This window comes from Geotrypetes seraphini, chromosome 3 (assembly GCF_902459505.1).
Source record: "Geotrypetes seraphini chromosome 3, aGeoSer1.1, whole genome shotgun sequence".
Lineage (NCBI taxonomy): Eukaryota > Metazoa > Chordata > Amphibia > Gymnophiona > Dermophiidae > Geotrypetes > Geotrypetes seraphini.
In genome coordinates, this window is record NC_047086.1 from 134,982,291 (window position 1) to 135,008,476 (window position 26,186).

The following is a 26,186-nucleotide window of genomic DNA, read 5'->3' on the forward strand; positions in this document are numbered from 1 at the left end:
TGATTTTGTAGAACACAGTTTATTAATTTTGAAAATATACTGCAACACCAAACCAGAAGCTTTGAAAAACTGCTATTTGAACAGAGCATTTGGCTGTAGAGGCTGTGGGTGTTAAAACTACCAGGTGTTAAATGTGGAGCACCAAACAAATTTGGTGCAATTTTGTAATTTCTCTTTCATTGTTCTCTGGAAGGTATTAGATGGTTTTGTTTAGGAAATCTCTCTTTTAACTAAATTAGAGAATCAAGTTTGTTTATTTCTAATATACCGTCTATCAAAACAAGTGTCTAAACGGTGTACAATATAAAAAGATTGTAGAAAACAATTAAAATGGGTAAATAAAAACAATAGTTTATCATATATTAAAAAATACTAAATGAATTCACAGTAACGTACATGAAAAAGGGAAGTTGGGGAGGGAGAAGTTGTTTAAAATACATCAAAGAAAAATTAATTTAAAAAAAGGAAGGTAAAAGGGGAGTGGCAAAACATTAGGAAGGGGATGGCTTCAGAAGAAGCGTTTGATGTTTCAGGGCTTCACAGAAATTAGAGATTTGAGAAGCGGAAGCTGGTACTAAAGAGTAAAGGCATCTGGTACTAAAGAGTAAAGGCATCTTTAAAGAGAAAAGTTTTGAGCTTGATTTTAAAATTTTCAAGAGAATTCTCTAATTGAAGATCTAATGGGAGGGCATTCCACAGAGAGGGGGCAGTAACTGAAAAAATGGATTTATGAGTAGTATCGTAAAACAGTTCATGTATTGACGGTATGGAAAGGAGGTTTTGATTGTTAGATCGGAGGGCCCTGGATGATGAATGTGGGATCAAAAGCGAATGACTCAAGTGATCACTGATGCCTAGATTCTCAAAACTTTAACGCCATCGCTAAACTGTTTACTGACGATTTAGCCTGGACGCATTTTAGCGTTGGATTATCAAAACTGATTATCTCTGTCAATAGCGAGCTTTCTAGCAGTCACTGACAATGACATGCAAATGGGCTCTTCAATGTTGAAATGAACCCTCCAGTGGATTCTTAAAAAATGCTGAGCCATTTTTGAAATGTGGCATCAGCTTTTGGTGACAAAAATAAGCGACTGGCCCAGGGGTACCGGTACAGGCATCACAGTGTCAGAGACTGCTAGAAAGCCATGTTGTGATGCAGGAGGAGAGATGCTCATTCTCACCCCTTACATCGCAACACCCTTCCCCTGCTGCGGTGGCGAAGCCCTCCTCCCCTCGCCTACAGCGGTAGGATGCCTACTCTCTCCCGCTGCCAAGTGACCCCCTGCCATACAACACCCCCTGTCCCTACTGCCCCCTCCCCCTCTTCCCATTACCTCTAAGTAGATGATCTTAGAGACGCGGATTTCCTCTTCCCAGCTGGCCTGCGTCATCCAAAATGGGCCTGTGGGGGATGCGCATGACCAAGCAGTGGCAGGTGTTTCTTGGCAGTGGGAGAAAATCGGTATCTCTCCTGCTGCAGAACATGCGCACAGATGGGCGGCGGCAGGCGTATCGTGGCAGCAGGAAAGAATCTGCATCCCTCCCACCGCGGGGATGCACGCAGCCAGCGGAGGCAGGTGTTTCTTGGCAGTGGGAGAGAATGGGCATCTCTCCCCGCTGCTTGAGGGGGGGTTTGTTGGTTGGTAGTGGGAGAGATTGAACATCTCTTCTGCTGTTGTGTTTTTGTGGGGGTTTTAACATGTTTTTTCTGTGCATGTGCCCATTGCTATCACCAGTGATGAGTACATGTAAATTTAGTGAATCTTCACTGCAGTCCACCGACCTCATTTATGTTTGCGATTTTTTTTTTTTAATGTCTCGCTTTTTTTAATTCACTATAAAAATGGCTGCGTTAGCAGACCGTCACTTTTTAAACCAGTTTTTTTTTTCTTCAGAATCTTGGCCTGACTCCTTGCTAGTGCTTGTTGGTATACCTAGTTACACAGTCAAGCTCTTGTGAAAACGTTTGTTCTCCCAGTATTTATCAGATCCCGAATGTACAGTGCTATGATGGGGTTCATAGACAACGGCGCGAAAGACAAAAGCGCGCGCCGACAATTGAGCGCAGCGTGCGCCGCTCTAAATTACAGTTTTTAGGAGCTCCGACGGGGGGTTTTGTTGGGGAACCCCCCCCAGTTTACTTAATAGACATCGCGCCGACGTTATGGGGGGTTTGGGGGGTTGTAACCCTCCACATTTTACTGTAAACTGAACTTTTTCCCTAAAAACAGGGAAAAAGTGAAGTTTTCAGTAAAATGTGGGGGGTTACAACCCCCCACAACGCCCCCACAACGCGGTGCGATGTCAAGTAAAGTGGGGGGGTTCCCCCCCCACGCCCCCCCCGTCGGAGCACTAAAAACAGTAATTTAGAGCGGCGCAGCGGCGCGTGCTGCGCTCAATTGTCTGGGCGCGCCTTTGTCCCGGTGCGCTTTTGACCTGACACCCTATGATGGGGTTCATTCTAAAACATGAGATTTTCTAATATCCTCTCTCTTAAAATAACCATTTCATCATAAATTGTAAGGTAAAACAGGTCTTGACCTGGGCTCAGATACACTAAAGATAGGGAGTCAATTGCTGTTGGCCAATTCCTGGCTGATTTTAAAACAGCGATTGATTCACTACCAAGTTTGCATGCAAATGATTTGCAAACTCCAACTCAAAAGCAATTGAGTCGGGGCAGAGCCCTGACAGTAGTGACAGGAGAAGCAGCCTCTTGTCACTGCTGTTGGGGCTTCTTGGCTTTTTTTTTTTTTAATCTGGCTGATATTTTGTGTGATGCACCTGGGCGGGGCCTAAGGCTGCAATTCGTTGTCGTCGGAGGCCTGGAGCAGGAGGGACTGAGCACTCCTCCTGCTCCCAACTTCTTAAAGGTACGGGGAGGGGGGTGGGCTTGGCTTGACCTGACCGATGGTGGTGGGGGTTTGCGATGGCAGGAGGGAGTTGGCATCCCTCCTGCCACGTGCGCGGGGAGGGTGTGGGGGTGGGCAGTGTCGGGGAGGTTTATTTCGGGGGAACTAGGCTTGATGGCAGTGGCGATGGCGGCGGGGGAGGGGGCTTTTTTTTTTTGGTTTGGGGAGGGGGAGCACTTTTGGGTTAAAACCATGGGCTCGCAATGCGCTTTTTGCAGAATATATAAAAAAGGAATTTTTCCTTTTTTATATATTTTGCAAAAAGCGCATTGCTATCCTGTGGTTTTAAAGATATTTTACAGTTGTTTTATATGGGTTTGTAAGGGCGGAAGAGGGCAGGAGTCGGTAAGGCTAGTAAGCGACTGGTCCTCAGCAGTCGCTTACTTTCGAATCGGCAAACACAATCGGTGTTCCTTCTTCTGTTTAGTGCACAGGTGTCAAAGTCGGTCCTCGAGGGCCGGAATCCAGTCGGGTTTTCAGGATTTCCCCAATGAATATGCATGAGATCTATGTCCACGCACTGCTTTCAATGCATATTCATTGGGGAAATCCTGAAAACCCGACTGGATTGCGGCCCTCGAGGAGGGACTTTGACACCCCTGGTTTAGTGAATCGCTGCCTTCCTACTTATGTATGCCATTTCCCCTCATTTGCAAGGGCAGATCGGATCGGGTGGGAGATTGATCGTCCAGAAGGTTAGTGCATTGGGTTGGGGGTCGGGGAACGCTCGCAAACTGGTCGGGACACGATCAGTGTGCTTAGTGAATCTAGCCCCAAGTTTTTCTGGGATCTAGAAGCTAGCTTAAACAGCTAGTAGCCATGGCCAACACTTATCTCCATATGAAGAGTGAGGGGAGGGAGTTTGGGTTGGGTGGGGTGGCCTCAGTTCTTGTAAGATTGCCCAGGAATTCAGATACTGCACAACACAAACTCACTGAGAGTCAAGCAGATCATGATCAGATGAGAATGGAGGGAGAGGGGTTGAAAAACTGCTCAGGGATGGAGAAGAGGCTGGGCCAAAACCAATAGAAACATTCACATAAAAATATTATAGATCAGTTCCACAGTAAATTTAACAGAGAGTGAAGCCAGATTTAACTAATCCCAAATTGAATGCTGAAGTATTTAATCTGGCAACCAAACACTGTATTTGTGAAAACAGTGTAAGATTTGAGCAGTGTTTTGAGAACCATATTACAATGAGCAGAGTATGATACATGGGGGTAGTCATGTGGAGCATAATCACACACATTTTTCCTTGTGTGGGCATTGGTGAATGCTCAAAATGAAAGCAAATACATACAGATTTACACTTAATGTTAACTCAAAAGGTGTGATTATGCTTGTCAAAGCACATATGACTCCTTAGGACAAGCTAGCATTCAGACTATTAGGGCTAGATTCACGAACCTGCCCAATTGGGCCTGATCCAGGCCCAATCTGGCCCAATCCAGGCCTGATCCAGGCCTGATCCAGGCCCAATCTGGGCAGGTCCGATGAATTCCCTAAACTCTAATATGCAGATGGAGGCGATCGGAAAAATGCCCCACCTGCCGACACGGATCGCAGGTCCTCAATTCCAATGCATGCGCAGACCATCTGTAGATGGTCTTTGCATGCGTCTAGACCCTTCCAGCCACAAATTTTTTTTAAAAAAGTTTTAACTTTATTTCACGCGTGCCAACTCTCCTGCTCTTGCCACCCAGAATCTCCTGCTCTCTGCCGCCTTCCCTGCAGTGCGAGCCCGTGGGTTTAAAATGGGGCTGCACTGCGGCATGCAGCCCCGCTTTAAACCTGCAGGCTCGCACTGCAGGGAAGGTGGCAAAGAGAGTCACAATTTCTCTTCCTGCCTTCTCTTTCTTTCCTGCACCCTGAAACTTTTCGGTTGTTGGAGCTCGGGGCAGAAAGCAGAGCAGGGACAGGAGCCACATGTTTTTATTCCCCCGGTGCTGCAAACCTCTTCCTACACAGCATGATCGGGGCAGAGATCAGGGCAATGGAGCAGGAGAGTCGGCAGAGACCTGTGCGACTAGTCCCCAGCAGTCACTTCTATTTTTGATCGGCTAACCCAATCGGTGTCCCAAATTTGTTTGTTGAATCGCGTCCCTGCCTACTTTGCATGCATTTCCCCTCATTTGCATGCACGGATTTGAAGCGGATCGCTGGAGAGGTTAGTGAATGGAGCCAGAGGGAAATCTGGTCGCAAAGGGGTTGCAAACTGATCGGTACACGATCAATTTGCTTTGTGAAACTAGGCCTTACTCCCAAACCAATTCTTAAATAGTTGTTCTCTCCCTCTCCCTGTGCATTCTTCAGGCTCCCAGTGTCTGCTAATCCAGAACAATTGAACTAGACATTCTACTTTATCCTATTGCCTTAGTCTTCTGTCCTTATTGTTAATTGTTATGTGTCTTGTTTGCTAACTGTTAAGCATGTTTCCTTGTAACCAATTCTAGGCTCCTTAGGGAGGATGGAATTCAAATTGAATTAAATAAATAAATGCAAGCCTTCCTCAACCCTGCTCCCAGGAATGCTTCAATTGTCTGGTTATAATCATGCATATATAAGCTGTAGGCATGTAACTTTGCCTGGTAAATGCTGGGTGTAAAGTTTCTAACCCACTTCAGTGAGGCAGAGAAAATCAAATATAAAACTGAATAAGCTTTACCTGTATATTGAGCAACACAGTTTTATAAAAGCCTGTTTGTACAAAGTGCTGTTTTATATGCATACATGTTCTTGAAACTCCTTGTTACCTTTCCATATTTCTGCACCAGTATTGCTATATATTATATTGGTACTTTCATTTATAGATGCTCTAACTTTTATTCTTCCTAACCCATTGGAAGTTAGAAATAATTATACATAAGTGACTGAAAATGTCTGTGAACCAAGTAACTTCAAATTGGCATGAGGGAAAAAACTAGTGAAAAAAAGAGTTCAAAAACGGGCCAGATTGGACTGGGTTTCCAGAGAAATAAGCTCCTCCATAAATGGCCCAGTGCATTTATATGGGTGAAGCAATTTCAACTTCTGCAGCATAGAAACTTATATAGTGAGGCAGAAACATTTCAGTTAGGGACTTGGAGCTAGATGCACTAAAGAGGGATTGACAAGACCGTGTGGGTCTGCTCCGATCCGATTTTTGGCCGATTCAAAAAGAGCTAATGATGCACTAAAATGTTTGCATGCAAACGATTCACACAGAAGTTTGTTGTAATCCTCATTTCTCTCATCAGATTGATGGCTATGAGAGTGACTCTCACATATGCGCAAAGCTGGCAGGGGAATTCCAAAAGAAGCACAATATCTGCCACATTAAAGAAAAGAATAAAAGGCCCCCCCCCCCCCAAAACCGATGACAAACCTCCCTGATGACCCCTGACAACCCCAGTACTGTAGGAGGCATGCCCATTCCCTCCAGTCATGCCGCCCCCTCCCCCCCCCCCCGCAAGAAAAAAAATGGCAGGAGGGATGTCCATTCCCTCCTACCATGCCAAGCACCCCCCTTTAGCAGCAAAATGGCAGGAGGGGAAGGCCTACTCCCTCCAGCCACCAAAGGTCTAGAAACCTGTCGTTTTTCTCAGATCGCTAAAACCCTTGTTTTTTTTGTGCATAGCCAAGCAATGTTAGTGCATCAATCACTTGACTAGTTTGAATGGGATTTTAGCTAATTTGCATGTCAAGATCGGAAAATCGAGGGGAAAAACGGTGGGCCAGTTTGTACATTGGATTGACAAATGCAATTGTTGCTAAAGCTGTCAAAATAAGTTTAGCGACGATTATTGGCTTTATAGTGCATCTAGCTCTTGGTCCCCCACACCTCAAAACTATAAGATATCTCCAATACTCTCACTATCCATGAACAAAGCCGTCCCCTCCTCTTTCTTTAAGTCAGACACCTAGAGATAACATGACTATATATATGTACACATGTGTATAGAAATGTTGGGAAGAATTCCATGAGCAATGTTTTCTCTAAAAAGTTTGAGTTCATTTTAGAAGGGTTAGGTGGCATTTGCATGTGTTAAAAATAGTTTTTACTCATACTCGTGTATGTTCATTTGCATGTTGTGATTTTAGAAAGCCTTTGCTGGATATGTATAGCACATATACATTTCTATGTGGGGGGGGGGAGAGAGTTTAGTGTGGATGGAATATTAAAATATATGTGCTTTCCAGTTTTTCAGGGGCCCTACATGTTTGTAAAAAAAAAAAAAAAAAAGACCCTTCTCAGCATTTATACCTCCTCTGAATCATGTGTGAGCTAATGGCTCATTTGGATGTGGGATTTAGAGAGAACTGAGGGCCAAATTCTCAAAACTTAAGGCTGCTTTTAAAGCGGTCGCTAAACTGGTTCCAGACGGTTTAGCCTGCATGCATTTTAGTGGTGGATTATCAAAACAGCTTATCTCGGTCTATAGCAAGCTTTTTAGCAGTTTCTGACACTGCCATGCAAATGGGCTCTTGAATATAGAAAAAAATCACTCTGGTGGATTCTTAAACATCGCTGAGTCATTCTCAAAGAGTTGAGTCTGCTTTTGGTGACAAAAATCAGCGACTGGTCTGGGGTTTGGCCCTTGCCCAAAATGTAAGGTTTTGGAGCGGTAATGTTGAAGTAAATAAGCCCCAATGATATATTGTGGCGGCCTTACAATCCGCCAGGTTCAATACGCTCGTAGAAGATTCTCATTAGGAAGTGAAATTACTGACAAAGACAGCTAAGAGTGATTGCATAAAGAATATAATGTGCAGAAATAGGCTTCAGAAAGATACATAAGAATATTCTGGGTTACAAATGTACAGAAAAAAATCGAAATAAGCTTTACAAATACAGAGTGGATTCAGAGACTGCTTCTGTGCTCTTGTGAATGAGAGAGAAAAGACAGCTTCCTGAATAGGTGCTGTGAGGACAAAGAAAGAGAGAGAGGTAGAGAGAGGGGGGAGGGACTTCAGGTTCCAGAGAGAGGGGTGTTGCAGAGAGGAGGCTTTTATAAGTTAGAATCTTATTCTAAATATGGAAACTATTGTATGTCCCATTATCTTTCTGTTTATAATTTGTAAACTGTTTGAAACAATGGTTAGTTTAATTGATAAAGAAGGTGTAACACTTACAGGAATAGTAGATGGGATTAGTCTCTGGCTTCTTTGTCCCATCCAAGTAGCCTATCTTCTTGATAAACAATCCAGTCTGGCTGGATGCTTAATGTATGTGAATTCTGTGCAGAAGCATTTAGGGTCTACCTGCATCAACATTCCAGAGTCAGATTGATATAATGTCCCATAGGCCTCTGCTGACTGCTAGCAATGCTAGGCTGACAGTAGCATGTGTTTTGATTGTGGCTAATGAAAAAAAAAATTACATGATTCTCATAAATTATAGTCTTATTTTATTTTTTTTGTGGGAGTGGTAAAAGCATGCTTCTTGAGTATGTGTATTATAGCCCCCCTCGGCAGGGGGAGAGAAGCCCACTCTCCCCCACTGCCAGGCAACACCCCCCCAACATTCCCTCGCCAGCTGGAGAAATGACCACTCTCAGCTGTCACTACGCAGTCTCCCACTCCCAGTGCCTCTGATGACCCCCACCCTCTCCCCCTTACCTTACTTACATGGCTGGCCGGAGGGATGCCTACTCCCAGCAGACCCGCCTCTGCAATATGATAGGCTTTCCCTTCCCCGGTGCATCCTCCCAAGGGATCTAGCCAATCGGAATCTTAAGCCATTCCCAGTGCATCCCAGAATGCACTTCAAATTGGGCCTAAGATTCTGGTTGGCCCAGGTGCCTAAGGCCCCTTCTATGGGAGGGGCCTTAAGCACTTGAGCCAATCAGGGCCTAAGACCCCTCCCCAGTGCATCCCACGATGCACAAGGAAGGGGCAGGTCTGCTATTCTTGAGAAGGCGGGCTAGCCGACTGGAGGCAGGAAGGATATCTCCGATTGGCCAATGATTTAAGGTAGGGAGTTTCGGGGGGGATGCCCACGATGTATGAGAGGGGTGGGTTCTGGGAGAAGGGACTGGGCATCCCTCCTGTTGGCGATATATGGGGAGGGTGGGGGGTTCCGGCAGGAGGGACAGGTTGATGTAAAGGAGGGGCTTAAAGCACCTGGGCTAATCAGTGCCTTAGGCCCTTCCCCGGTGCATCCCAAAATGCACTGGGAAGGCCTGCCATTTTGAAGAGGTAGGCCTGCTGGCTGGAGGGAGTAGGCATCCCTCTGGCCATCCGTCATCAGAAAGGTATGGGGGAGTGTCAGGGGTGTGTGTGTGGAAATGGGAAGGAGTGGGCATCCTTCCTGCTGGGAGTGTTGGGGGGGCTGATGGGGCCCGATGGCAGTGTCAACGGCAGCAGCAGGAGGGAATGGGCCTCCCTCCTGCTGGGAGTGGGAGAGAGTGAGCATTCCTCCTGCTGGGGGTGTCAGGCGGACAGGGACCCTGGCGGTGAGAGGGAGTGGGCATCCCTCCAGAATCTTTTTTTTTTTTAAATTTGCAGGAGGTGGTGGGTTGTCTGAGCTTTCGAGCCTTACTTTACTGTCAGTGCCTGAGCCAATCAGCGCTCAAGCACTGACCGGAAAGTAAGGCTACAAGAGCTCAAACCCTGTCAGAAAATATTGGACGCAAATGTGGCACAACAAGGTTAGGGAATCACCCAGCGATGATAGAGAATCACCTGGAGTACTCGTTTTACTACCATTTTAATATTAATGACATAATTGTACTACATTTGCATGGCAGAGTTGAAGACTGCTAGGAAGCTCGGAAAGGGCTGTTCTGATTAGCCAATAAAATTACTGGCACGCTAAACTGGCTGGAACTGGTTTAGCAACCATGTTAAGGGCATGGTAACGTTTGAGAATCCTCCCCTGGATCAGACTGGCGTGATGTAGCTTTAATATTAGCCAATATACTCTCCACCACCCCTGCTGTAAGCATTAGGCTATTTATTCCTCTTGTCTCTGTGACAAGTTGGATCTCCATAATATAATTCTTTGGACATGTTTAGCTAGTAGACAGCATTGATTTTGATTCTTAGGGAAATATGAGACTGTATGGAAACTGTGAAGTTAAATAATCATCTTAACAAGTTATCCTAATCTGAATTTTAATTGACTTGGTGTACAGCTGTATATTTCATATTAAACAGTGAAGACAATGGGACTCCATAGTTGTGATAGCTTCCAGAAGTCAAATTATTTTCAACAGTTAAGGGTATAAATGACTGTTTACAAGGTAGCTACTTTACTTCTTACAAATCTTTTCTTTGACTTTTTAGTACTTGGAGTTCCGATTTAACAAGACTGTCCGTATCTGTGGCACTCTGACCTTCATATTCCAAATGGTAAGTTGAAGAGTTGGAAAAATCCCAGGAACCAGTTTGCTTGGGTGTCTACAACTTTTGGGCCTGCTGTGGGCCAAAAGAGAAGAAGGTGCAGCCTATTCTTGGGCTGCAAAGATGAGGAAGGATGGAAGAGAAAAGTGGCAGAAGAAAAGGGGCAGAAGAATGCTTTGAGGAAGGGGAAGAAGCTAGGAGTAGGAGAGAAGAAGGCTGGAGAGAGTAAGAAAAATACAAAAGAAAAGTCAAACTAGTCGAGGAAAATAAAGAGGAAAGTGTAAAATGAAAAAAGCAAATATAATCAGTGTTTTCTGGGTTACTAAACATTTTTGTTTGACAATAACTTTTCCGAACGTTGTTCCTCACCTGCATGTCTGTTTTGCTGTTCTTGTTAAATTTCCCCTTCTGAGTCCATCTTTTTTTTAAATTAACCTTGCTGTGTGTTTTGGCCAGTATGATGCATGAACAAAATAGTCATGAGGCTGTAAAGGAGGAGTAGTTTTAAAGCAGGAGATTTTCATCCTGTTCCATAGAAGTCCACAGTTCAGTTTCTTCCCTGTCAGCCTGGCAAAGAACTCCAGATCTCTTCAGTGATTACTTCTTGCCATGTGAATTTCATGTGATATTGACGCTGCTGCTAGTTGCTGCACTGGCAGAGAAAAAAATCTGATGAACTTCTGTGCAGCAAGTTCTCTTTGCTTTGTTTCTGAGATGTATTTCCTTTCACCTTTTCTCCGTTACTGACACTGCACTCCCAGAAGTGTTGCCACCTGCACTTCAGATTTCCCCTGAAATAGATTAAGAACATAAGAGTTGCCATACTGGGACAGAGCCAAGGTCCATCAAGCCCAGTATCCTGTTTCCAACAGTGGCCAACCCAGGTCCCAAGTACCTAGCTAGATCCCAAATAGTAAACAGATTTTATGCTTCTCTTCCTCAGAATAAGCAGTGGATTTCCCCAAGCCATCTCAATAATGGCCTATGGATTTCTCCTTTAGGAAATTATCCAAACCTTTTTAAAACCCTGCTAAGCTACTCAGTGCTGGAGATTTAGCAATTCAGGAAGTTAAACAGCAGCAGCTCAGTTTACTCAGATTCATCATAATGGGAATAGGTACGGTAGTTAGAAAGAGTCTTCAAAGACTTTAATATTGTACTCTTCCTTAGAAATTGAAATGAAGTACTATAGGGACTTTGATTTGTTTTATTCATACTTTTGATTTCTCTGAGAAGTCAGTTAATTGCAGATAAAGGTGAAAATTTTTTATATTCCCATTTTCTTCCACAGAACTTTTATATTTGTAAGTCAAATACTGTATTGCAGTGGCCTGTGACTCAGAAAATGCAGTTTAGCCTAGTGCAGTGTTTCTCAGTCTGTGTGGACTCACAATAATGCTGCGAAGAAGACACAAATGACCTGCCAGTCCTGGATCCCACCTCCCTTCCCTCAGCAGGAAACCTCTCTCCCTTCCTACACTGCAGCTTACAATCTTCAGGCCCGTCAGCAGTTTGAATACACTGCCTTCGATAACCCGGAAGCTTTCCCTCTGCTCTTGCATTCTACCTCTTCAGGGACAGGAAGTTGAAGCAGAGGGAAAAGCTTCCAGCACCGCTGAAGGCATTGTGTTTAAAGCAACCAATAGCAAAGATTGCAAGCAGCAGCATGGGGAAGGGAGAAGGAGGTACTGAGTCCTATGGGGAGAGAAATGCTACATCTTATTGGGATATTTTTATTTTTACTTAGGGGCACTGTGCAAAAATTACAGATACACTAAGGGTGCCTTGAAGCGAAAAAGTTTAGGAATCACTAGCTTAGTGGTTTTGCGTTACCCTGCAATGCTGTAGTCCACAATCTGCTCTTTACCCACTATACTCCTACCCACTTCACAATCCATTAGATTGTGATCTGTAAGCTTTGAGGCTTTATAAGTCCTCACCCACAGGCCAATTCTCAAAACCTACCACTGACAGTAAAGCCAGTTAGCACAGGAATAGCATGTAGATACTGTAAATCTGCATGGATTGCTCAGAGGGCTTTAGTGTGGGAAATAACATGTGCAGCAGAGATGGCTGCAAACTGTATTTAAATGTAGTCAAACATATGTTAAAGTTTAATATTTTCTATGCTTTCTCAGTGTTCAGAGAACAGCTCACAAACAAAATAAATAAATCCCAAATAAATAAATAAACCCTGCTATTCCCACTGAAAAAATAACACCAGCTCGGAGCTGGCGGTGGAACATTTCAACAGAGGATTTCTTTTGATTCAAAACACCAGTTTTGATTTGTTTTGGAAGCAGAAAAAGCCTGGGCAAGCCTGTAAGCGTTGGTTTTCAGAAATAAATATGCGAGAGTCTAAGCAAACCCCAAAGGGAAAACATGCATTGGTGCCTTCTTTCTGTGCTTAAATAAAAGCCTTCCAAATAAAAATAAATAAAAAATGGGAATGCTGAGATTTAAAGGTGAGGAAGAGTGGCGCCAACATGTGCTTCATGGTGGGATTTGCTTGGTGTATGTGCACAAGAGCTGTGCTTATGAAACTCTTCTGCACATCTGCCAAGAATGTTCTTCCCCCTTGATTTCCCCTTTACAGCATGCATATACTTGAATTAGAGAATGACACGGTGACAAAATTCATCACCGTTCCCGTCCCCACGGATACCCGCGGGAAACTATCTTCATGTCATTCTTTAAGGAGAGAGGGAAGAATCAAAATATGAATGGCCACAATCACTGACCCACAAGCTTTGCTTTGAAGAATGCTGGTGTAGAAGGACTGAGGTTGAAACAGACACTACAGAATGACAGTCTCTGGTATTCAGAGCAGATATTGTGATGTCATAATGCCTCATTCCACCAGTGCCTAAGAGCCAATCACATCAGTGATGTCACAATGGCTTCATTATCCTTGGCTCACATAAGCACAGCCACTGACCCGCAAGCTTTGCTTTGAAGAATGCTGGTGTAGAAGGACTGAGGTTGAAATAGACACTAGAAAATGACATGGGATTATTTCCCACAGTTATCCGCGGGGACAGGAACGGTGATGACTTGAATATTATTTCCTTTGAGCACTGGAGAGAGATTTTTCTGTGCTGTTCTGGTGATATGGAATGTGCACTGTTGGCTTTACCATGGGGGTTCTGAGAATTGGTCTGCCAGTCTGGGGGTTGCTGATAAGGTTATTATTGTCTCCCCAAGCTAGTTAAAAACATACACTTCTCCCTCCGTATTCGCTGTGATAGGGGATTAACCGAACCGCAAATACAGAAAAACCGCAAATAACTTTTTCGCTGTTTTCTATTAAAAACCATTGTGAATATGGTGAAACCGCGAATAACAATGGCCTGTTCCTGAAGGAGAAGCAAAACACGGTGAAGAAAGTGCTGGGAATCAGTGATTTCTCTATGCAAGCGGACGTAATTTGGGGGGAGGAACCAGCAAGCTAAAAACCGTGAATAATCGAAACCACGAATATGGAGGGAGAAGTGTATACTGTATAAAGAAACTGACAATTGTTTGTACTGAAAGTTGAATTCTCCCTATTATCAGCCAGTGGCATGATTTTTAATGATTTTTTTCCTGCTGTGGATTAGACTTTGATAACATCAGTATGGACAGTGCTCACCTTTCTGAGGCAATGAAGCTTATCTCCAGTTTTACTTTATAACTATGTGTAGCAATAAGCTGCAAGAAATTATTACTGTTGGAAGAGACATTGGCCAAGCAGTTGAGTAAGAAGGATGGAGTAAGCATTATAGATAAGGGCACCAGGAGGACAGAAAAGAGAGTTTAAGTATGGTTAAGAGTCTACATTATTGACTGGTGGAAATCTGCACTCGAATTTTATAGTATAGGGGTTTGAATCAAAAGAGTGGTATAGGTAGGGTCTCTAGAGTTCTGTGATGCTACAGCAATGGCAATAAAATCCAGTGTTTACCATGGAATTGTTAGGATCCTGCAGAATCATGGGAATTAAGAGCTAGGAGTAGATGGGCAGCAGGCGGGGCTCTCAGCAAGCGGAGCATGGAGATACCTTGGGCTGCATTGTCATCATCCCACCATGGAGTATGACTTGTGGCTTAAATTGTGTGGCACTATCTCCCAGACAGCCCATGGCAGTAAAGGAAGAAGTGGTCAGGTCTCTTCTGCTCATTTCTGCTGATCTGGTGCAGGGTGTGAATAAAAGAGAAAGTGGGGACATCATCGAGGTTAAAGGGTAATTGGCTGGGGATGTGAGGAGGAGGGGATGGAGGATGAGAAGGTACTTTAAATACTTAGGTATAAGTTGAGAAATTTAGGCAAAAAATAACAATTATAGAAGGAAAAAATTAGCTGTAATCACCCCACACACACACCTATGTACACTCCTTTCGGTGGCATCACAAACCTTCCCCATCATTCCCACTCACTCGCTGGCCTTGTACCTTCTATGTTCAACAGCATATACTACCCAAGCTCTGCTCCAGTGCGCACCCTCTGACTCAATTTCCTGTTTAGTAGGGTGGAACAGATCAGAGGGTGCGCTCTAGAGCAGAACTTGGGCAGTCTATGCTGCAGTGTCTATGCTGCACTAAGGACTTGAGTGAGGACTTATAAAGCCTTGAAGCCCAGGTCCCAATCGCATGGGTCCCAATTGCAATGGTGGGGCTGGGAGCCCAGGAGAAGGGGAGCTGGAAATAACCAAAAACACAAAGAGGCCATGCTGGGCTGGTGGGGTGGGGGCAGCAGAGAGACCATGCTGGGTCTTGGTGGATGAGTGGGGAGGGCAACAGAAAGACCATGCTAGATTCTAGATCTGGGTAGTGGAGTGTGTGTGTCAGGGAGAAAGACCCGTTGACTGGGGAAGGGGGGTCAAATTTGGTTATATCAGTTAACCAAATGATTACCATATTTACTTGACTTATGCATAGGTCACACCAGTTTTGGCCAGTTTTAGTCCACAAAATGCCCTCGACTTATACATGAGATTGCCTTATAGAAACAGAGAAACATGATGGCAGATAAAGGCCAAATGGCCCATCCAGTCTACCCATCCACAGCATCCACTATCATCTCTTCTCCTTAAGAGATCCCACATGCCTGTTACATCTACCATCCTTTCTGTAAAAAAGTGTTTCTTTAGATTATTCCTGAACCTATCACCTCTTAACTTCATTCTATGCACTCTCATTCCGGAGCTTCCTTTCAAATGAAAGAGACTTGTCTCGTGCATTTATGCCACATAGGTATTTAAACATTTCTATCATATCTCCCCTATCCTGCCTTTCCTCCAAAGAATACATATTGAGATCTTTAAGTCTGTCCCCATATGCCTTATGATAAAAACCACTGACCATTTTAGTAGCCTTCCTCTGAACCGACTCCAGCCTGTTTATATATTTTTGAAGGTGCGGACTCCAGAATCGCACACAATATTTAAATGAGGTCTCACCAGAATCTTATACAGCAGCATCAATACCTCCTTTTTCCTACTGGCCATAGCTTTCCCTAAGCACCCTAGCATCTATCTAGCCTTCACTTTTCAACCTGTTTGGCCATGTTAAGATCATCATATATTATCACAAGTCCTGCTTCTCTTTCGTGCACAAAAATTCTTCACCCCCCTAAACGGTACCGTTCCCTTGGGTTTTTGCAGCCCAAATGCATGACCTTGCATTTCTTAGCTTTAAATCTTAGCTGCCAAATTTCAGACTATTCCTCCCCTTCACCTTTGAGTCTCACAGTGCCACTTTTGCATTTCTTCTTATCTCTAATATATCTAAAAAAATGTCTCGTCTCCCCCCCCCGTTTTATCATGTCAGCTATTTTTTCTTCCATTTGCATCTTTGCTTTCCTGATTACTTGTCCAGTCTCTCAATTTTTTCAGATATTTTTGCCTATCTTCCTCTTTCAGTAGTTTATGAAAACTAACCTCTCTTTTTTTCACCCTCTCAGCAACTACTTTTGAGAACCAGAGCGGCCTACTTTTCCTCTTACTTTTACTTACTTTCCTTATAAAATGATTGCCAATCCCTGACCAAGATAAGTAACTTTTTTGTTGCTATTTGGATTTTTAAAAACATTTTCTTAAATGGTTTGCATTGCACAGATCATTTTTCAAACAAAATAAAGGAGGTTTTATATGCCCGTGAGGTATCATTTAACCTTGCCTTAGAGCTGTTATCACGGCTGGCTTGTGCAACGTGGTCTGAGGCTTTTTCCTCCTTTTATGTTTGATTGGCTCGAGCATATGTTATAGAATGATATAAAGTAGTGAAATTTAGATTTGTTACACTTATTTGTGAAAGAGTTGTTCATAGATATTTTATTGATTTTCACTTTACTGTGTTGCTTTGCTATTTACTTAAATAATCGCCACCTAATATGATTGGAGACATAATAGTGCTAGCTAGGGAGGCAATTGTCTGAGGATAATAAAACATGAATAGAAAAAAAATTGAATAATGGCATTCAACAAAAAAAAAAGTGGATGAAGAGCAGAAGAATAGATTTTGGAAAGCCCCACACAAAGAAACAGGGCCACCATCTTCCCCTTCCCTCTCCACCAGATGTCTTGGAAGTGCAGGTGAATATAAAGAAGAGTTGAGAGTTAGTTTTTGCTGAGTTACGAGGGGGAAGGGAAGAGTAGGTATGGTTTTTGTGATTGCAAGTGGAAAAAGAAGTTAAGAATAATACGAGACATATGAGACAGAACAGTAGTTTCAGACTATGCAGCTAATGGAGGTGGGAAGAATGGAGTAAGATGAAGATTTTAGAGTACAATTACAAGGGTTATGCTGTGTTTGAGGGTGATCTAAATGTAAAGAGGAAATTTTATTGAGGGGATCGGGATGAGGTGGGCAGTGGTTGGAGTTAGGGCACATTGTTGCCTCAATAAGAATTTTGTCATGAGACTTATCTCCTATTTAGGTTTGCCTAAATACTTCAATTTCTCTTTTCATCTCCATCTGAATTTGACTACTTATGTTCACGTTTAATAATCGCAGAACAGTATAGCCCCTCCCTGGAGTTGTCCTGCTTTGCAACAGTTTCCAAACAGTAAAAGACCTGATGACCAGACAAATTCCTTTACACTTTCCTTGACATTCTCTTCTCTTGAGTGTTGGTCTGTGGAACAGCAAATAGCGAAAAAAGATTAATCCAGAGTGATTCTATAGAGAAGTTATTACTGCCCAGAGTTGGGCAGTAATATATTACTTTTACTAGTAATACATTATTTTTAATAGTGGCCTACTGAGAAACGTAACTTTAACATATATCTGTTTCCTAACGAAACTAATGATTGTTTTAGATTACTTCTGAAAAGTAACTTAATCAACAGTGGTTACTCTCAGATTTTGATTTATTGTCTATTGTTCACTTCTTTATCTCCTCAGGAAAGTTGGTATATTAAATTTATAGAAAACAATAAACCATAAGATGTAATTCACTAAGCCATTATTAAGATGGAGAAATCCACTGCTTATTCCTAGTTTAAGCAGCATAAAATCTGTTTTACTCTTGGAATCTTCTTGCCAAATACTTTTGCCTTAGGTTGGCTACAGTTGGAAACAGGATACCGAGCTTGATGGACCTTCGGTCTGTCCCAGTATGGCAACTCTTAAGTTCTAATGTATTACTTATATTTTTTTTTGCATAATTTGTTAGTTCATATTAATAAAGTACTTTCTATTAACTTCTAGAGATTTACTACATTTTTTCTCAATTAGACTAAATGCCTTTACATGGTATGGACTTCAGGCAGTTTTCTGGGACAAGTTTAAATTGCGTGGTTAGTTATTTTTGAGTCTCTTCTTATCTGCTAGCCCCCTACTACTCTTAGAACAGGAGTTTCAGAGTATAGACCAGTGGTCTGAAACTTGCGGCCCGGGGGGCCACATGTGGTCCGCCAGAGACTATTTTGAGGCCTTCGGTATGTTACCATTGTTCTGGAATGTTGCCTGCCTCAATGCTGTAACCTCACACAAGCGCTTTCCTGCGTTTGTACGTGATTGTGAGGTGGAATAGAGAGGACAATCGTGTACAGACGCAGGAAAGCGCTTACGTGAGGTTACAGCAGTGAGGCGAGCAATGTTACAGAATATAAGGTAACCATTGGAGGCAATGCAGCTTGTGCGTGTGTATGTAATCTCATGAACTCTCGTGAAATTCAGCACCTCTCCTGGCGGTGGCTTCTTGATGTAAGATGGCGGTTGTATCTGGTGCTGGAGGAGGTGAGAGCTGTGAAGGCAGTTGCAGACACGACCACCGGACACTTCAGGCTCAAGTTTTCCAGGCACAAGTTAGATATTGATTCTCCCCTCTACAAAAAAGCCTAGAGGACTACACCAAAATCTTGTCTCTTGCAGTTGATACTTTAGAATCTAAATCACAATTTTGCACGAGGTAAAACTCTTTATAGTTTATAAATCTTTCCTTAATTGCTTCTGATAATTTCAGCTATACACAGCTGAAAGCAGTGCAACATGCAGAAAGTGAAAAACTATCTAAACTTCACTTTCTGCATGTTGCACTGCTTTCAGCTGTGTATAGCTGAAATTATCAGAAGCAATTAAGGAAAGATAACGAGTTTTACCTCATGCAAAGTTGTCATTTCTTTAATAAGACATTAAGTATTTTTTTTCTGCAGCCCTCTTAAATACCTACAAATCCAAAATGTGGCCCTGCAAAGGGTTTGAGTTTGAGACCGCTGGTATAGACCTGCTACTTATCTTTAGAAGCCAGTTATTCTGTTTGTGTCTGTGTCTAGGCATTCCTTTATCTTTGTAACTCCAAGCCTGGTGCCATACTGTCTTCTCTTCAAATCTGATGTGTGTTTGTTTAGCTAAAGCTGGTAATAGTCTGTATAACCTTCTGAATTGATGTCTTAAAATACTGATAATGAAGGAGGATGGGTTCTTGAGAAAAGAAGAAATAATAAAAATACAAAAGTTGAAGATTATTCAAGGTAAAATAAATGTAGTAATAAATGAGTTGGCATTGGCTGGAAAAGAATAGAAATAGTATGAGAAAGAAGCAGTAAGCATCAATTAAAGAGGAGAAGATATGAGTGAGAGCTGAAGGTTCAAATGATACTAATGCTGATGGCTTTTTCTTGTGGGCAATGAGTAGTCTAGAAGCTGTTCACCGGATTCCAGATGCCAGAAAGAAATCCGACGATTGCAGAAAGAAATTCGACGATTGAAGATTATTCAAAATACTTCTGTTAAAATTATCTTCCAGGCAAGGAAATTTGACCATGTTTCACCTCTTCTAATTAAAGCACACTGGCTCCCCATCGAACATAGAATCACTTATAAAATTCTCTTACTTACATTCAAAACTAGAACTTGTAACCAACCGGAATTCATAAACAAACTTCTTATACCCTTTGCCCCCCTCCGATCACTCCGCTCTGCTACACAACACCTTCTTAATATCCCATCTCTGAAAAATATTACGGTAATACCATGCGCTTAAACATCTTTTCGGTCACTGCATCCTCCCTCTGGAACTCCATACCCAATTACATAAGAGAGGAAACAAATTTAAACCAATTTAAATCCAAATTAAAAACCTTATTTAAAGACGCTTTCGAGTAGTACCTACTCTTTTAAAGATGCTATTTAATAGCAAATGCCCTTCTAAGGACAATTTGACTTCCTTTCTTTTAGCCTTTCCCCCACCTCTTATTCTTTCCTTTAGTGTTTCTTTCCTATAAGATTGTAGTTCGACCCCTTCTTTCCTTTTGTATAAGTCTGTCTGTTTAGTTAATTGTTCCCCCAAATATGTTTGTTAACTTGACTGTTTTTATTGATTAATGTACACCGCCTAGAAGCCTGATTAGGTGGTATAATAAATTTTTAAATAAACTTGAAACTTAAACTTTAAACTGATGAGAAGTGCTGGGAAATTAAATGGTGTCCATGCTATATAGATGTGGCAGGAAAGCAGGGTAGCTGCCCATGGCTGCAGCAGACAGAGGAAGGATAATATAAGGGGAAGGAGATGGGACTTGTATACCACCTTTTTGTAGTTACATATTCAAAGCGGTTTACATATATACAGGTATTTATTTTGTACCTAGGGGCAATGGAGGTTTAAGTGACTTATAAATGTCTGCATTTAATGGAGGTAAATGTGAGGCATATAGGAGCACCCTGATGCTACGTGGTAAGAACCCATCCTATAATGGCATCTGAGCACCCAGATTCTGTTATAAAATACTAGTGTAAACTAGTATCAATGCGTCTAATATGTAGGCCCTTGCAGTGTTACACTAGCCATAAATCTGGTATAACTCTGGTGACCTAAATGCGGTAAAGGCGCACTAATTGTATTCTATAAGCGGCAGCCCCCTTGCATTTACGTGTGCCTTTACAAAACAGCGCTCAGTCAGTTTGCTTCCACTTACACATATAAGTACCAGATTTTAGTACACTTCTCCCTCCATATTCGCAGGGGATGCGGGCAGAACATAGCCGTGAATACTGAAAAACCGCAAATAACTTTTTGCATGTTATTTGCGGTTTTTTGGTAAAATAGACCTGAAAAAGATAATAAACCATGAATAACCCGACCTATGATTTGTTCCATACAATGCCAGGAGCAGCGATTTCCTTCAGGAACCACCGGGAGCAGCGATTTCCAATGTGAAATGCTGGGTTCAGTGACGAAAATTAGGGGGCGGAGTCAGCAGCCGAAAAATATGGAAACTGCAGATACGGAGGGAGAAGTGTATAGTTACGCATGCTAGTACCTAATTGTAATCGCCCTGTTATAAAATTGGCCTTAAAATGACAAAGTGTACAGGTTGCTCAGTAGGCTGTCTTTTTTTTCCTCTACTGTAACTGTTACATAAGGGAATCACATATGAGACTAGAGAAAGCATAAATAGCGCTGTTGAGGAAAGAGGGGGGGGGATGGTAAGATGGGTGCTGGGCAAGGGAGGGTGTCAGCATGCCATGCTGCCATTTGCACTAGAATGACAGAAATATGGTGTCAGGTCAAAACCACGGAAGACAAAGGCACGCGCCGACAACTGAGCGCAGTGCGGAGGCACGCGCCGAAGAAAATAACTGTTTTTAGGGGCTCCGACAGGGGGGCATGGGGGGGAGCCCCCCCACTTTATACAGATCGCGCCACGTTGTGGGGGCGTTGTGGGAGGTTTGGGGGGTTATAACCCCCCACATTTTACTGAAAACTTCACTTTTTCCCTAAAAACAGGGAAAAAGTTAAGTTTACAGTATAATGAGGGGGGTTACAACCCCCCAAACCACCCACAACGCCGCCACGATCTGTATTAAGTAAAGTGGGGGGGCTCCCCAACAAAACCCCCCATCGGAGCCCCTAAAAACTGTCATTTTCTTCAGCACATACCTCTGTCTTGCGCTCAGTTGTCGGCCCGCGCCTTTGTCTTCCACAGTTTTGTCTATGAACCCAGAAATATGGTCCTAAGAACATAAGAAGTTGCCGCTGCTGGGTCAGACCAGTGGTCCATTGTGCCAAGCAGTCCGCTCCCACGGTGGCCCCCAGGTCAAAGATCAGTGCCCTGAGACCAGCCCTACCTGCATATGTTCCAGTTTAGCAGGAATTTGTCTAACTTTGTCTTGAATCCCTGGAGGGTGTTTTCCCCTAAAACAGCCTCCGGAAGAGCGTTCCAGTTTTCCACCACTCTCTGGGTGAAGAAGAACTTCCTTACGTTTATACAGAATCTATCCCCTTTCAACTTTAGAGAGTGCCCTCTCGTTCTCCCTACCTTGGAGAGGGTGAACAACCTGTCTTTATCTACTAAGTCTATTCCCTTCAGTATCTTGAATGTTTCTATCATGTCCCCTCTCAATCTCATTATTTATTTTAAAAATGTATACATCGTCTAAAATCTACGCAGTTTACAAAACATACAAAATAAATAATAACAATACAACATACACTTCCCCCTCAATAATTGCGGGGGTTAGGGGCAGAGCCGGACCGCAAATATTGAAAAAACACTAATAACTTTTAGGGCCGAATCAGACCCACCCTGCCTCCTCTCCACACCCCACCCCGGCGGTCCAGTAGCGAAGCGGGGCAGAAGCGCTCCTCCCATGCTCCTGCCCTGTGCAGAGCCACCAACAAAAATGGCTGCCGTGAGTTCCTGTTGTAGTCTCGTGAGACCACGGGAACTCACAGCAGTCATTCCCATGGACGGCTCTGCACAGGGCAGGAGTGCAGGAAGAACTCTGCTGCTGGCACATGACATAGGAGCCAACCTTTGAAAAGGATTGAAGGTGGTAAACTCAAAACAAATTGCCACTCATTGGACACATTCAAGGTGTTTGCTCAATATTGAGGATGTTCTGGCACACATAGAGTTGGCTCCTGATCAGAGGGGTACCCCTCCACTCTGGCTAGATGCAGTGGCAGAGAGGAATTTTCCCCTGCTAACTGTCTGGGATGCCATTTAGCTTGTAGTATCTGGAATAAATACAGTATTGTTTTCTATATTCCAGGCACTAGATTGATTTTTACTGAGTTTGTGAGGATTGTATGTTGTTGAATTTACTTGTTATTCAGTTGTCCTGCCAATATTTTTTCCCAGGCCTCACACCCACACATTGAATTGAAAGAGCCTTGACCGCCTATTTGGAGCAGAGCTCTTAGAAAGTCTGCACAAACTTTTCTTTCTTTTGATTCAAATAGGATAGGGATTGCCATCGATAACCCATGCTATCTTGTTGGCTAGCAGGCTGGCTTTCCTTCACTTATGCTCAGGCAGACTTCAATCTTGAGAGTCATGTCACTGCTCACTTTGGGGCCCTTTCACCAAATTGCAGTAAAGTGTGACCCTAGCGCATCCTTATGTAAGTCATTCCTGCATTCTGAGTAGAGAGTGACATGGTAGCCATTACTGCTGGAATTCCCAAACCCTCCTGGCCACGGCGACCCCCTACCCCCACCCCGCACTATATTACGGGCAGGAGGGATCCCAGGCCCTCCTGCCCTCGACGCAAACTCCCCTCCCCCCAACGACCGCCCCCCCCAAGAACCTCCGACCGCCCCCCCAGCCGACCCGCGACCCTCCTGGCCGACCCCCACGACACCCCCACCCCATTCCCCGTACCTTTGTACGGGCTTGAGCTCCCTCTTACCCAGATCGTGTCGGGGAGTCGGGACCGCCAAGAGGAAGCAGCAGGACACCGGTAGGAGCTTCTACATGATGGGAGGGGGTCGGGAGGCTGTGGGGGTGCGAGCGGTCCTTCAGGGTGGGGGTGCGGGTGCGGGTGGGAGTACGTGCGAGCGGTCCTTCGGGGTGGGGATGCGGGTGCGTGCGAGCGGTCCTTCGTGGTGGGGGTGCGATCGGTCCTGCGGGGGGGGGGGGGTGAATCGGATGTCGGGGGGGCATCAGGCTTTCAGGGTGAGGACAGGACTTCAAGGGGGAGAGGAGAGTCGGGGCGGGCGAAAGGAGAGTCGGGGTGGCCAGAGGAGAATCGGGGCGGGCGAAAGGAGAGTCGGGCGGCGACGAGAGAGTCGGGCAGCATTCGCGGTATATGGGTGTGCGCGGTATATAAAAATTTCTGTACATAAATTTGTGTTTTTCGCGCGCTATATCCATGTGCACGTTTTACACGGGTGCGCGTTATCTACGTGAAAATACGGTACATATGAATAAGTAGGGAAAGCATGCAGAATATGGTATTCTTTCCAACTTCCCTGTGAATGTTTATGTTTATATATATATATATATATATATATATATATATATATATATTGAAAAGCATATATATATATATGCGCTTTTCAACCTCTCTGCAGAAGTAATCATGCGGAAGCAGGACTTAGATGATTTGAGTGTTGGGGTGAAAATAAGCAGAAGAACCATCAGCAATCTGAGACATGCAGATAATACTACCCTGCTGGCAGAGAGCGAGAAGGACCTCAAGAAGTTGATCCTGAAGCTGAAAGAAGAAAGCGAGAAGATGGGACTTTACCTGAATATCAAAAAGACCAAAATCATGACTACCACCAACAAGAAAGTCTACATAAAGATGAAGAAATAGAAGTAGTTGACAAACTTCATTTTCATTGGGTCCCTCATTGATCACAGTGGCGGTTCAACAGCAGAGATCAAGCGTCGATTAGCATTGGGGTGTGCAGCCATGGTGAGCATGGACCAAATATGGAAGTGCAAGGACTTCTCAGTAACCATAGTAACATAGTAACATAGTAGATGACGGCAGATAAAGACCCGAATGGTCCATCCAGTCTGCCCAACCTGATTCAATTAAAATTTTATTTTTTTTTTTAATTTTTTCTTCTTAGCTATTTCTGGGCAAGAATCCAAAGCTTTACCCGGTACTGTGCTTGGGTTCCAACTGCCGAAATCTCTGTTAAGACTTACTCCAGCCCATCTACACTCTCCTAGCCATTGAAGCCCTCCCCTGCCCATCCTCCACCAAAAGGCCATACACAGACCGTGCAAGTCTGCCCAGACTTGCATCAAACAAAGACTGATCACTGCCATTGTGTTCTCACTCATGACATATGGCTGCAAGACATGGACACTCAAGAAAGCAGATAGAAGAGAAATTGATGCCTTCGACCTGTGGTGCTGGAGAAGACTTCTGCGAATCCCATGGATAGCTAGGATCACCAACAAAGATGTTCTTGATTATATAAACCCTGAGTTGTCCCTGGAAAGCAAGATTACCAGAGAGAAACTAACCTATTTTGAACATGTGAGGAGGGCGAATTCACTAGAAAAGGAGTGCTACTCAGAATGGTCAGTGGTAAAAGGAAGTAGGGGAGACCAAAGGCCTGTTGGCTGGATACCATCAAGAATGACACAGGAATGAACATCAAGCAATTGAAAGAAGCTGTGGAAAACAGGGAAGCATGGCGAGAACTGGCCTGCAGAGTATCCAAGGGTCGGACATTACTGAATGGATAGTGGTAATATAGGCTTAAAATCTTTATTTGCAATGCCATAGGCTCATAAAATTGCATACAATCATGTTTCTGCTTTGAGAGGGGAAATGTGGGGAAGAAAATTAAGACTGTGGAGATGGGGATGGGGATGAAAAATGCACTTCACTGAGGCAATGGGGATGGGACGGGGATGAAAATGCGGGGACAGGGATGAATTTTTGTCCCCGTGGTACTCTCTAATTCTAAGGCCATTTTTACCACGGGGTAAAATGGCCAATTTAAAAATTTTGCCTGTTAATGGCACACACTAATTTTCCCATTAGCACGTGATCATTTAGTTTGTGACCCCCTACTGCCACCCATTATGTAAGCGGTAAGGGCTCACGTGCTAAGCATATGCTAATCGGTAGCATGTGACAATATAGCTGCACTAACTGATTAGCAGAGAACACACCCATTCTTCTTTCCCAAACCCGCATATATAAAAATCACCATAGGTTGCCTATGGAGACAAAAAGAAAGAAAGACAGACAGACATATATTCTAGCACCCGTTAATATAACGGATTTAAAGACTAGTGATACATATTTTCCCATACCCAAAGGCTATGCCTTTCCTGTCTGATTATTATCATAACTAATTTTCCCAGCCATCCGGTCACTCCGGAGTTCGCTTCCATTGGACTACATTTCTTTCTGGCTATACTCCTCTTCTGATTGCATCCACATTCTTGGTTGATCTCTTTATTCCACCTTTCCTACCAATTCTTTGAATGGCAAACAGTCCTATTTCTCTTCATTAGCACTCTGATGTCTGCTTTCTCTCAGTACAGCCTGTAGCCAGATTCTCTGCTTAAATTTGCATATTCCGCTCTCTTCATTTTCAAACCTTACTGCTTCAAAGGGAGCATTTAATAGTATCTCCCATTCACTGTTTATTCAGTCACTTTTCAACTGGGTCACCTTTGTTTTCTTTCCAGCATATATCGCAAGAGGAACTGTTTCTACTCCGTTTTTCTTCCATTGGCTCTATTCTCTTTACAAGACATAC

The 26,186-nt window shown here is 43.5% G+C and overlaps 1 protein-coding gene across 5 annotated transcripts in view; it reads left to right on the top strand.

Annotated features, from left to right (window-relative positions):
* SLC5A6 (solute carrier family 5 member 6) overlaps positions 1-26,186 on the top strand; it is a 268,897-nt gene that overhangs the window by 55,983 nt on the left and 186,728 nt on the right. For all 5 annotated transcript variants that reach the window (XM_033936346.1, XM_033936350.1, XM_033936349.1 and 2 more), the window contains one exon: positions 10,185-10,250. In XM_033936346.1, coding sequence (XP_033792237.1) covers positions 10,185-10,250 — 66 coding nt within the window. The remainder of the gene's footprint in view (positions 1-10,184; positions 10,251-26,186) is intronic.